The 12,439-nt window shown below is 43.6% G+C and overlaps 7 protein-coding genes across 7 annotated transcripts; 2 read left to right on the top strand and 5 right to left on the bottom strand.

Annotated features, from left to right (window-relative positions):
• Window positions 1-813: 813 nt before the first annotated feature.
• On the top strand, window positions 814-2,611 carry PHALS_00551 (Peroxisomal targeting signal type 2 receptor; the record flags this gene model as incomplete). Its single annotated transcript, XM_024717534.1, has 6 exons — window positions 814-861; window positions 924-1,043; window positions 1,110-1,607; window positions 1,667-1,924; window positions 2,023-2,079; window positions 2,180-2,611. The coding sequence occupies 6 exons, from the start codon at window positions 814-816 to the stop codon at window positions 2,609-2,611; spliced, it is 1,413 nt and encodes a 470-aa protein (XP_024572601.1).
• Window positions 2,612-2,697: 86 nt separating this feature from the next.
• On the bottom strand, window positions 2,698-3,015 carry PHALS_00550 (uncharacterized protein; the record flags this gene model as incomplete). The annotated part of the gene is made up of 2 exons (XM_024717523.1): window positions 2,698-2,724; window positions 2,800-3,015. 2 exons carry the CDS (start codon window positions 3,013-3,015, stop codon window positions 2,698-2,700), a joined length of 243 nt encoding a protein of 80 aa, XP_024572600.1.
• Window positions 3,016-3,254: 239 nt separating this feature from the next.
• Window positions 3,255-4,953, bottom strand: PHALS_00549 (alpha subunit; the record flags this gene model as incomplete). Its single annotated transcript, XM_024717512.1, has 4 exons — window positions 3,255-3,630; window positions 3,681-3,718; window positions 3,793-3,885; window positions 4,531-4,953. 4 exons carry the CDS (start codon window positions 4,951-4,953, stop codon window positions 3,255-3,257), a joined length of 930 nt encoding a protein of 309 aa, XP_024572599.1.
• A 68-nt stretch (window positions 4,954-5,021) lies between these two features.
• PHALS_00548 (Uncharacterized conserved protein) lies at window positions 5,022-5,933 on the bottom strand (the record flags this gene model as incomplete). The annotated part of the gene is made up of 1 exon (XM_024717501.1): window positions 5,022-5,933. One exon carries the CDS (start codon window positions 5,931-5,933, stop codon window positions 5,022-5,024), a length of 912 nt encoding a protein of 303 aa, XP_024572598.1.
• A 386-nt stretch (window positions 5,934-6,319) lies between these two features.
• Window positions 6,320-7,774, top strand: PHALS_00547 (cdp-diacylglycerol-glycerol-3-phosphate 3; the record flags this gene model as incomplete). Its single annotated transcript, XM_024717490.1, has 1 exon — window positions 6,320-7,774. The coding sequence occupies one exon, from the start codon at window positions 6,320-6,322 to the stop codon at window positions 7,772-7,774; it is 1,455 nt and encodes a 484-aa protein (XP_024572597.1).
• Window positions 7,775-7,849: 75 nt separating this feature from the next.
• PHALS_00546 (Predicted ER membrane protein) lies at window positions 7,850-8,695 on the bottom strand (the record flags this gene model as incomplete). The annotated part of the gene is made up of 3 exons (XM_024717479.1): window positions 7,850-8,009; window positions 8,085-8,197; window positions 8,255-8,695. The coding sequence occupies 3 exons, from the start codon at window positions 8,693-8,695 to the stop codon at window positions 7,850-7,852; spliced, it is 714 nt and encodes a 237-aa protein (XP_024572596.1).
• A 91-nt stretch (window positions 8,696-8,786) lies between these two features.
• PHALS_00545 (agc protein kinase) lies at window positions 8,787-11,861 on the bottom strand (the record flags this gene model as incomplete). The annotated part of the gene is made up of 3 exons (XM_024717468.1): window positions 8,787-10,158; window positions 10,233-10,301; window positions 10,558-11,861. The coding sequence occupies 3 exons, from the start codon at window positions 11,859-11,861 to the stop codon at window positions 8,787-8,789; spliced, it is 2,745 nt and encodes a 914-aa protein (XP_024572595.1).
• Window positions 11,862-12,439: the final 578 nt, after the last annotated feature.

Genomic DNA, 12,439 nt, shown 5'->3' with positions numbered 1-12,439 from the left:
CATGCATAACTACTGGCCACCTAGCCACATACCGTATTCTTGTTTGGGTGCAGTCACAACATGCACATCTTGTATGACGCACACACCCTGTATTCAAGGGTACGTGTAACCCCGTTACACACGACGTGAGTTTAAAGAGAAAACTAAAAAGACCGCGTGCTACTGTCTTCCAACTTTTGTTTTCGACTGTATTCAGCCTTGCAAAAATATATTGCTGCAATTGGACAGTAAACACTAAATTTCTACAATTGAGCTCGTATCACCCCGCATAGCTGATCCACCACCAAAAAAAACAAATACAGCTTCTCACGTTACAGTATCGCGATTACCAAATTTGCGAGCAGTGCACCTTTCACAAGTTCAGCTTGGTAGCCCATGTTCTCCCTTTGGCGTAGAAAGGATATAGCGTCATTGTCGTCTGAATAATTACCTCGTTCTGCTCGACTTCAAAATGCATTGAAATTTGATACTTTCGTGTACTAGATATCAATCGGTTGGATTGGGAGACCGAATTGACGGAACATTGCTCGACTTACTTTGCTGCATGTTCGCAAATGACATCTTTTACCAGAATCAGAAATCTGTATAGTGATTGCAATATGATTAGTCTGGCATTCATTCAGTGGGTACGATTGTAAATCAGGATTAAAGGCAAACTTTGAGGAATCTTTTGGATTAGATAATTTGTTAATATAGATGTTAGAGGCGACAAATTACTACATAATAGCCTGCCAAGGCTTCGTGTGCACCACATCATACCGTAAATGCGACTTAGGTCGACACTGATGTGGAGCTGATTAAGGAACTGTCGCTATGTTTCTTCAGCCGCGACAGACCCAGACTGATCTTCACGGGTATTCGGTACGAGTTGCTGTACGTTACTAAATATACGCTAATTCTTATCGGAATATGATATCAATCAGGTGGAATTCAGTCCGTTTGTGGACAACCTTGTGGCAGTTGGAACCGCTCAATATTTTGGAATCGTGGGCAATGGCCGGCAGCATGTGTACGAGATGCTTCCGTCGGGAGGATTTGCTCCAGTAAGCCGCAAATGTTACGGCTGATGTATAGTAAAATTTCTCGTGTTTACTGACATGTATTGCTAGATCCGAGCTTTTGACACGCCCCAGGGTGTTTACGACTGTGCTTGGAGCGAGAACAATGGACAGCAACTCGTAAGCTCGTGTGCGGATGGATCGATTAAGCTCTGGCATTTGCAGACACGCGATCAATTCCCAATACGAAATTTTCACGAACACGTAAAGGAAGTGTCTGGAGTGAATTGGAATTTAATTTCAAAAGATTCGTTTGCGTCAGCATCATGGGACGGCACGGTAAAAATTTGGAAGCCTGAGGCTCCACACTCAATCATGACTTTGGCAGAACATTCGAGTGCTGTGTACAACGTTGTGTGGAATACGCAAAATAATTCACTAGTGGCGTCCTGTTCCGGAGACAAAACTGTTAAGATTTGGGATCTCAATAGTGCTAGGTCCGTTTCGACCATTGAAGCACATGGCAACGAAGTGCTGGCTCTTGACTGGAACAAATACAATCAGTTTGAACTCGTGTCTGGATCAGCCGACTGCGCGATCAAAGTCTGGGTACGCAATACGTTCACTGCTTTCAATTGACTAGCTTCTTATTTTAAATGAACTTGCAGGATATTCGAAATCCTACACAAGTCCTTCGGATGCTGTCAGGTCATAGCTATGCAGTCAGAAGGATCAAGTGCTCGCCACACGATTCGAACGTGATCGCATCGGTGTCGTACGACATGTCTGTGGGTGTTTGGAACACAAAATCACCGTATCCGCGACTTCAGATTGCGCAGCACCATAGTGAATTTGTTCATGGCTTTGACTTTAGTCTCTTTAACGATGGTCTAGTGGCTTCATGCGCTTGGGATCGAAAAGTAGCCGTTTGGAATTACTTTGGCGGGCCACCGCCATCACTGCCACGCTAAGTTCGCGTTCGAATATTAACAAATAAAGTTCGTAATATATAACTTAAAACTAGATGGAGGCGCCTAAAAAAGCAGGCTTTTGGACGGAACACAAGGACCCTCAAAGCGGAGTGAGTGAGTGCGTTCCTTCCTTAAACATCTTGTACCAGTGGTGTGCTGGCTCTGTTGCATTGTCTGATCTATGATATTTTTCCATATGTAACTTGAAAGCGTACATACTATTTCAATATGGTACTGGGACGCAGCTACTGGGAGCTACCGTCAGACATGTTGACTCAAGTTAAAAAGCCAACGCTAGATGCACTGCGTGAGTGGGACCCGGAGACAGCAGAGTCCAAATACGGTGCTGCCAAAGAGCATTTAAGTGAGGAGGATGAAGAAATTCGTAAGAAACGGGAGGAGGCATTGGCCAAGTCCCGTATAGAAGCTGCAGGAGCTCAGGCCACATCTACAAAGCTATCATTGGAAGAGAGAATGGCCCAAGCAGCACAGAAAAAAAAGGCGATAGAGGTTCAAGCCAGTGGAAATCGACCGCCAACTTCCCGCGCTGATAGCTCCAATGAGTATCTAGAAATGGTTCGGCAATTGCAGCAAAATAATGGCAGCGAGGAAGGAACAGGAGGAAAATGGCTTGTGAGATGAAAGAAGAACGAAAGAACAAGTCGTTTCGATTGTTGGTTCGTAAGCAACTATTGAGATGTTCGACTTCCTTTCGTCTCCCGTTTAACTTAAGTGATTCTCGTCGCGTGCCGTTTCTGCAACGATAACGCGCATCATAAAAACGTTTCATAATCATATATCGTATTGAAGATATCAAAGCGTAGATGTACCCGCTTGTATGCTTGGTATCGGTCCTGAAAGGAAATGGACTTTTCCTCGAGCACAGTCTGCGTCTTGGGTTTAAGGTCAAATAACTCCTGGATGAACGGCATCTTGGCCAGAACACATTTCCATACAACGAGCCAGCTGATAGTTAGCGTCAAAAGCACGATACACACCGCCCCAGATACATATGCGCCCGCCAAAACCATCTCCTCTAGCCTCATGTCGATTCTCCGCCGTGATGCGAACTTACCATTCAAGTTCGCACTTAAAATCAATGCATCAAATTCTCAATGTAACGAAAGGTTTATACTTTGTAGTAGTAATATTTATTTATTGTATTCACACATCCTCCGATAGGATTGCTGTACTGTAAGCCTTGACATGACAATCGTCATGTATGATGCGGAGCCGCCAGCAAACTCTCTACTTTGGGTCATATTTTTGTCAAGAGCATAATTCTTTAAAACTGAAGGCGACGACGAGTATGAGCACGCAGCACATAAGCAGTCCTTCGGCAGCTCCATTGCTGCAACTGTACAGAATTCAGTTGTGCATTGTTGATACTTTTGCACATTCCTTCCTCAACACGAAGCTTCTTGTTCTGTATCCGATCTTGCTGCATGAATGCTTGCTCACGCTGCTCTTTTTCGAGTTCGCGTTTGGTCTTTCTAAACACCAACGGCTTGGTGTGCGGCGAAACGGCGAAAGGATCATGTGGTACCTTTCGTAAATATGTAATGTGCCGTGATGGACTGGACACACGTTGCGCCTCGTTGACTTGGCGATCAACATTGTGCTGCTGATCCATCATCTTGAGTTCGTTATACAGTGATCGACTATGCAGCAATAATTCTGTCAAGGAGCACCACGATCTTCTAGGCGCTACTTTTGAGGGCATTCTGCTGGTCGAATCGTTTCGATCAACTAAAGCAATGGCGAATCGAAGCTGTTAGTTAACGAAGGATACTACCACATATACAAATACAAATCGCATTAACCTTAGAGAGATTTGAAATCGTGGAGCTGTTTAATTGCTGACTTCCATGAAGTTCAGATACTTTGCTAATTCGAAAATTTAAAATAGCCACCACCTATTACAATTGAAATCTGTTGAATAAATTGATTTTTGAACGCTGCTATCGTTAAAAGTTACTCAAACTTTTAAAATGTAAAATTCATTCTTCGAACTTTGGTGACGAGACAATTGGACGTGACATGGAGGCGCTGCAGGATAAAAAGGTTGAATTCTTTTCGATGGAAAATATGAAGAATAACGAGAAGGCAGTCGAGTACGTGCACACGTCCATGTGCGTCATCGCGGGTTGCATCGCAGGCATCACGGGCATGACGGGTCTACAAGGCTTTGCCTTCCTGGCACTTGCTTATATCTTTACGGCCATCTCAATTTGGGTGTGTAAGCTCGGTATGGATGTCAAGGTTTACTTCAACACAGGCGCTTTCAACTTTATTTTTGGGGGGATTTTTTCGCAGGCTCTATCCTTCATTCTCTTTTGGACGCTTTCTTACGGACTCGTTCATATTTATTGATTGTTATCCAGTACGTAGACAGATTTGATTAATACGCAAGACCATTTAGTAGAACAAAAATAACAGTACTTATGCGCTTTGCTGTTGAAACAACTGAATAATAGATGTCAAATAAATCAAAACTCGCTGCATCGTGTATTTTGCTGTCCTTCATGGATTTGGTGCTACTTGCGCTGAGCTTCTTGTACCTTTTGCTGCATAATCATAAGCACGGCCTCAAACATGTTGCGTTTGTTGTCAATGACCGTTTTGAGTTGGTCGGTGTTGCTCTGCAGAAACTCAATTTTTCGATCCATGAACTGTGCGGCCTTTTCCACGGATTGCTCAACAAAATAGCCAGTGCCCAAATCGACTAACACTTCGTCCTTGCTGGCTAGTTTTCCGGGTACAAACATGGATGCAGTCAAAGGAATGAGCACCTCTTTATTCGAATCTGATGACGCCATGCTCTTTAAAGCCTCCTTCGATTCGCCAAATCGTGATTGGGCCTCGGATAAACCACCAAAAGATGCTGTCAGCTGCTGCAGCTCGTTCTCCAGCTGTCCCTTAAGTGCATTTAGCTGCTCCAGCGATAGATCTACAAGGTTCACCTCACTCTGCACGTCCGCCATGGATCCGTGTCACACACCAATAATTGTATTTTCGTCTATTTCGACCAATTAAAAGCATTACATTAATTCTAAACTTTATTTTGACCACTCGCAGTCTGTTCTGAGTCGCTATTCTCGTCATCCGTGCCCAGATAGCTCCAAAGCTTCATGGCCACCTCAGTAGCACGTTCTCGTCGCTTTTCATCTGAAAGAGACTTACACTCGTCACGGACATTGCGAACTTCTGCGATCATTGCACTAAACTGAGCCATGTCCACATCGTCGTTCTCATAACTTGAGACTTTGCCATCAAGCTTAAGAGCCTGCAACAGGGCATGACACTGTCCATCATCCGCTGCGTCGACCTGTTCGCTTGATTTACTGCTATCTAATCTTTTCTCAGCGGTCGACGCTGACACTTCGTCCAAAGCTGGTAATGTAGAATTCTTTTCCTTTGCCGAGTTCATCTCCATAGATCTCCACATGTTGCACTGCAACGCTTCTAGCACCCGCTCAATGCCCTGTTTTTCATTGATAACGTTATCTTCATTTGAGACTTTCACTGGATTCAAATCTATAAATTCAAAGCCGGTATCTTCACACCACTTCACCATCTGCTTGATGTTCTCTGTCGACGTCGGCCCAGTTGACGTGCTCGTTACTAGCAGGCACACTTCGTACGGTACAATGTCCACGAGGCGTTGGGCAAAGCGATCCAAATTCAGGAAGCTATCATGATTGTTAGCGTCTACTACACACATGACTGCCTCATAATCATGCAGTTCGTGCTGCAGTACGGGCTCCGGTGTGTTGTCACGCACAAGGTGCAAATGCAGCTGCACAGGCGCTCGATAGTATTTCGTCCGAATGTTCAACACCGGGATGTCCTGAAGACTATAAGTACTCGATGCAGTACTTAAAACTTGTAATTTGGATGTCACTGCCACATTGCTGTCCTGATCGGGGCCGAGCACAAGAAGTCGTGATACTTCGGTCGCCATAACAACGAGGAAGAAGAGACGCTATGTACAAAACATTAACTATGATGATCCATTTATTATGCGCATAACATATGGCGCATTTTTTCGTTGTTGTTGCTAGTCCACTTTAGTGACATATCTTCGGTCCCAGAACGGTAATTACTAGTCGCTTATAATAGGATCAATAGGCGAATGTAGAAACGAGAAAAGACTCCAGTCGCCAACGCAGTAATCTCTGATGAGTACTAACATTTAATTTGTGGGAACAATCAGCAACGATACTTAAGCGTGACCACGATATAACAAATCCAAGCTTACTCGAAAACTATACTAACGCATAATCGAGACTTGCAAATCTCTCCCTATTTAACTTCATAAACCTGCCTGTGTCCAACTCAGGCACTTTCATGGCATCACAAAGGCCATCAACTCCCGACCCAAATACCAGCTATGAGCATCTATTTCAGTCACTAGCGCGTCACTCGCGTGTCTTTCCGCTGTGTAGCTCCAACATTTCGCTCTTAGCTAAACCTGCCGACTTCTATCGGCAGCTACTGCACAACATTGAGCACGCACAGACTCGCATTACCATTTCATCACTTTATCTTGGAACTGGCGAATTGGAGCGCAATCTAGTGGATGCACTAATTTCAAGACTACAAGCTCGATCGCAGCTTCAAGTGCGAATCGTACTCGACTATTCACGCGGCCAACGTGGCGGTCTCTCGGCTAATTCTGTGACGATGCTAACTCCACTATTGCAGCTGTTTCCCAATAATGTAGAGCTCTTTCTTTTCCGCGTTCCGCAACTTTCCGGACTTTCTGCAATGCTACCTCCCCCATTTAATGAAGCGTTAGGTGTTTCCCACGCAAAAGTTTATCTCGTTGATGAAACGCTTGTGCTTAGTGGTGCGAACTTAAGTCACGACTACTTTACAAATCGACAGGATCGGTATATGCAGTTAATGGATTGTGGACAACTCGCTCAGTTTTACCATGAATTTGTCACATTAGTGACGCAATACTCATATAAAGTGAAATTAAGGTCCTCTGCGAAAGATCAAAACAGTTATAAGTTATTGTCACCATCATTGGCGCATGACTCGAAAGAAGCAAAGATGACTATGAAACGCGACTTGGAAGATATGATCGATTCAAACAAACACGATCAAAATAGAAACAAAAATATTGATTCGGATACGTGGGCGTTCCCAACATTGCAATTTTCGCCCATCTCGTTAAACCACGATGAACTTATTTTAAGTCAATTTGTGAGGCAATTGCCGCGAAATTCGAAGCTACAAATCGCGTCGGGATATTTAAATTTTCCTCCTTTTTTGAGAAATTTGTTGGAGCAATGTGAAGCTCAGCTTGACGTAATTTCGGCTGCACCTCAAGCAAATGGATTTTATAATGCTCGTGGTGTGAAAGGAGCTTTGCCAATGGCGTACTCGCTGATTGAGCAAGATTTTTTTGAGCGGATGCTTAAACGCGAGTCCAAAACAGTTTTAAGAGAGTTCAATCGACCTGAATGGACATTTCACAGCAAAGGCATGTGGTGGGCACCTCCTTCAGTGCACGACAAGTGTGTTAAGAACTTTCCACACCTCACGGTAGTAGGAAGCTCGAATTTTGGACAGCGATCATATGGTTGTGACTTAGAATCTAATTTAGTCATGTTTACGCGCAATTCGGAGCTTCAGCGCCGTCTACAAGATGAATTCGACGCTCTTACTCGTGATGCAGAAGTCGTAACTGAGCAGCTCTGGAGGAGGCATGAGCGTAATTTGCACGGTTTTTTTAGCTGGAAAGATGGTCACTGGATACGACCCGTGTGCAGATTAATTGCTGCGTACCTTTAAGTCAGCAAATCACTAACTAGAATATATTACAATATTTCGGCAAGGTGTTGCCGAGCATAATAATGAATTGTCTTTTTAATTCAGCAAGTTGCCAACAGTGACTTGTAAGAATACACCTGATAGTAGTGGTAAAGTAATATTGTCGTCCCAACCTCCAATATCCAGTAGCTCTGCAGCTGCTGCGGCAGTTCCTGCTGCCAGCGAAATTGTGCTCGCAAATGCTAAAATGCCACCGCTTGAAACGTCAAAATAAAAATCTCGTTCTACCATCAAGGCTATAAAAGTAGCACCCGCAGCGACGCAGAAGCACCCAATTGAGCCTTCCACTGACTTCTTGCCACCTAGTTTTCCAATATATTTGACGAACTTGTGTCGACCGTATAATGTCCCAAAGAACGCAGCAGCTGGGTCGCCTACCGATAACTATCAGGACAACGTTAGAAACTAACATATACCAAACTAGAAGTCCAGTGTCCGTACGTGAAGTATAGCAAGACGTGCGACTCGAAATGAAAATAATCGCAGGGATAAGCCTGATCCTAATAGAAAGTAATATGCACCAGGCAGCACGGTTCTCGATACTTCGTATTGTCGCAATATATTGCGAAAACACTTGATGTACGCCGTATCAATCGCCTTGTTGCACCCTCTCAGTTTGTGCAGTCCATAGAAAAGTGCAGCAAATAATAAAAGTACCAGACATCCCGCCCTTCGCCCAAAATATCTTGAAGCCACATAGATCATAGCACCAGTGCCCATATGTTGTACTTTTCGCTGTAGATGTAAATCTCCACGTCTCGCGATACCATTATGAGTTTCGGTCGACAATCGAGCTGATACAAGGTACTGAAATAGCACGATAAAAGCTACGCATGCAATGCAAGCGGCTACCGAGACTGCGTCAGCGGGATTGGTAGACATCCAAAGTATTACCTGAAGTACAAAATAATATATTTACAGACTAGTATACTACTCACATGTGCTACTATGCAAATAAATTAGTCAAATTAGACTAAAAATCGCGAAAGATGTTTGTGCCATCTTCAAAATAAGGCTCCACGCAAGTATTTAGCTCTTCTTGAGACTCATCATCTATTGTCTGGAAAAAAGATGTGTCAAATGGTCCATTGATCTTGGGAATGAAAGGTGCAGGGCATTCACGAAGGACCAGTTGCTGCCAGTCCTCTGGGGACGAAAATACACGTGTGAAAAAACTGTGCTGCTTGATCTTCTCGACAGAAGACAGTCTTTCATCCGGATTCTTCACCAAGAGCTGATTAATGAGGTCACAAGCTAGCGGACATTCCTCTTCAAACTCATTGGAAAACTCCACTTCATCGTGAGTAATTCTACGACCAAGTTCGCGTGGGTTTTCATGATAAAATGGGGTTTCGCCAAGCAAAAGCTCATACATGATGATACCAAACGACCAAATATCCACGCGATGATCATGAGACTGACGAAGAAGTACTTCTGGTGCCATGTAATCCATACTACCACACAAAGTGAGATTTCGTGCGTTCTGGCTTTGTTCACAGCAATCATCAGTATCTTCAGCACGTTGTGCGTCTAGCTTAGCGAACCCAAAATCAAGAATTTTAAGAAACCCCTCATCATCAAGCACCAGATTTTCCAATTTCAGGTCTCGATATAACAAATTTTGGTCGTGTAGATACTCGAGAGCACACAAGATGCAGCCCAAGTAAAATATCGCGTACTCTTCCTTCAGTCCACCAAAGTGGTTGCGCAAAATAGAAATTTCATGTGCCTCAAGAGTTTGAGATTGAATAGACACCAAATTACCGTCCGTCATCGAGTTCAGTGCGTTGGGTGGCGTGGGTAATCGGAGCTCGCTGGGGTCATCTTTAAATTCTAAATTACCAGCCTTGACAGCGTTTGGGCCATCTTCCTGGTCTTCACGATGCGAGTATACGAGGCTATATATCTCCCCTCCTGGCAAGTACTCGAGCACTAAATACAGACAATCATCGTCCTGAAAAGTACCATATAGCTTTGCAATCAGCGGATGTTGCATCTGTAAGTGCACTGTACGCTCTCGCAAAATATGCTTCTCTTGACGCATTGCAACCACATGTTCTTTAGACAACACCTTTAGTGCAACACTAATACCAGTAGATTTGTGCATTGCCAGCTTCACTACACCATACGTCCCGACGCCCAGCACACGAATGATGTCGAAGTCATGAGCTGCTAACGTTTGAAGCTCTGGATTGTTGCACTGAAAAAGCATTGTCGTCTGATCTGGTATCTCTGTCAGCCTTCGCTTATGACATCCAGTACCCATGTCAAACTCCGTTTTAAATGCTGAAAAGATCATTGCATCAGAATTGCAATGGTGCTTTGCTGCTTGGCAACTCATGACACTAGCTTTATAAATGAAGGATAAAGACTCGATTAAAATATTGCCAGATATCGCACATACGTCGTCTATACGCACCAGTCTCTTGCTGAAAGCAAAGTCAATTTGAGCATGCTTGCAGAAAGTGTTGCCTCAGAATAGAATAAACTACGATTCTCACGGATAAGACATTAGGGAAAGTGGATTCTTTTCCATGTAATGATAGAAAAAAATTAAAGTTGGATTTTTCATTTACAATTTGTAGACAAGTGCTGAAATTTTACAACACGACTATAGAATTAAAAATTCGACTTTTATGACGTATGTGGACACATAGAGTTTGGTATGAAGGTTATTACACTAACTTTGGATCAACAACTACCGAATAGCATACATCAACACACTGAAGATATCGGGTTAATACCCAAAGTCCGAGTCAGCATCACTGCACATACTACCTTTGTGTTCTTCTGAAACACGCAAAAATAGACTTGTATCGAAGAGACCATTTAGTCTTGGAACAAATGGAGGCTCTGTCTTTCGTGCCTCGAGTTCTTGCCATCTTTGAGCAGAGGGGAAGTATGTACGAAAAAATACCGTCTTTTTCACGTCAGTAAATGTTGCAATTCGTTGTGCTGGGTCTTTCTCGAGTAGATTTTGGATCAGAGAACAGACTGCTGTGTGTTGTTGTTCGTATTTGCTCGGGAAATGCACAGGTTCCGAAAGGATGCGTCGGCCTTGTTCTCGGTGATTGGCATGATGGAACGGTGTCACCCCAAACAACATTTCGTACAAAAGAATTCCAAACGACCACAGATCCACGCGTTGATCGTACACTTCATGCTTTAGAATCTCAGGAGCCATGAACTCGAAACTTCCACACATCGTCGAGCTTCGCACAATCTTCTCCGTTTCACTTGACTTTGCTAGACCAAAATCAATGAGCTTAAGGTATCCCGCAGCGTCCAGCACGAGATTCTCTAGTTTCAAATCGCGATATAAAATGCCTCGCATATGCAAAGACTCAAGTGCTGTCACTAGACACGCTGCGTAAAAGGCCACATAGCGTTCATACAGTCCTCCATGTGAGCTACGTAACTCTTGTTTCGAAAGATGCTTATCTAATGACAACCTATTGCGACTTACCGCAAAACTTGGTCTACTCTGTTCTTCATCTGACTCGGATTCAGTAACCTCAGGCTCATCTATTTCGCTACCACGTTGTCTACTCTCCACGTCACTTAAATCATCACTCTTTTCATTTTCCTCTTCGTGTCTATCATCGTGCATATACACCAAGTTATACAGCTCTCCTCCGGGACAGAATTCTAAAACAAAGTACAGAGCTTCCTTATCTTGAAAAGTCGCATAGAGTTTTGCAATAAACGGGTGCTTCAGTCCCAAATGAATGCTCTGCTCTCTTAAAACGTTTGATTCCTGCCTCAAATCAAGCATCACAGCTTTCAGTAAGATTTTGATAGCGACAGCAGCTCCTGTATCCAAGTGTCGTGCAAGATGCACAGAGCCGAAAGTTCCTTGACCCAGGACGTCCAGTAGCTCAAACTCGTCAATAGCTGTAGACTTTTCAAGTTCAGAGATAAAATGCAATCTCTTTACCGAAGACCTTCGCGCTTTAGTGCTGACGGGGAGGTAATTCGAGGCAAAATTATACCGCTTGGCTAAATCTTGAGTTGAACTTTTGCGTTGGTGAGATTTTTTAGTGATCATGGCGCGAATTTCGTGTAATATATGCCACATTGGCGCCATGGATGATACGTCTATGATCTTGGCGCTAGTAGAGTATAAAGCGACAGTGGTGCGTGAAATGATAACTGGTATAGGTTCATGTCACCGGAATGAGGCATTGTTCCACGCATGTTCTTAATGTTACGTTCTTGACCACAATCTCATTAGATCAGCATCACCGTTCGTCGAAACGTCGCTGTCGTAGTCCACATCAATGGGTTCCATCTGCTTATCGAATTATGGCGATGGTGGGGTCGTGGTGATGTCGACAGTGTAGTGATGTCAATGATTTAGACGCAATACTGACGCTTTTTCTTGATGCAAAATCGAGTAGATAGATGGTTATAATTAATCTACGTCTAAGAGCAAATCAGTTCAGCAGCATACCGAACAAAGTGACGATAGCATGTCGTCAGCACCACCGAACAAAGATGTTCATCTTTGTATCGCACAGTATTGGACGATAAGAATGATGTGAGGGAATAGAATGATGACTAAAGCTCGTCATAAAAATAAGATACCTGATCTTAACGGCTACCTACATATAAGTTCTGTATGAC

This window comes from Plasmopara halstedii (genome assembly GCF_900000015.1).
Source record: "Plasmopara halstedii genome assembly, contig: Scaffold_113, whole genome shotgun sequence".
Taxonomy (NCBI): Eukaryota; Oomycota; class Peronosporomycetes; order Peronosporales; family Peronosporaceae; genus Plasmopara; species Plasmopara halstedii.
Note: the sequence above shows the minus strand (reverse complement) of the source record. Positions and strands in the feature narration are given on the sequence as shown.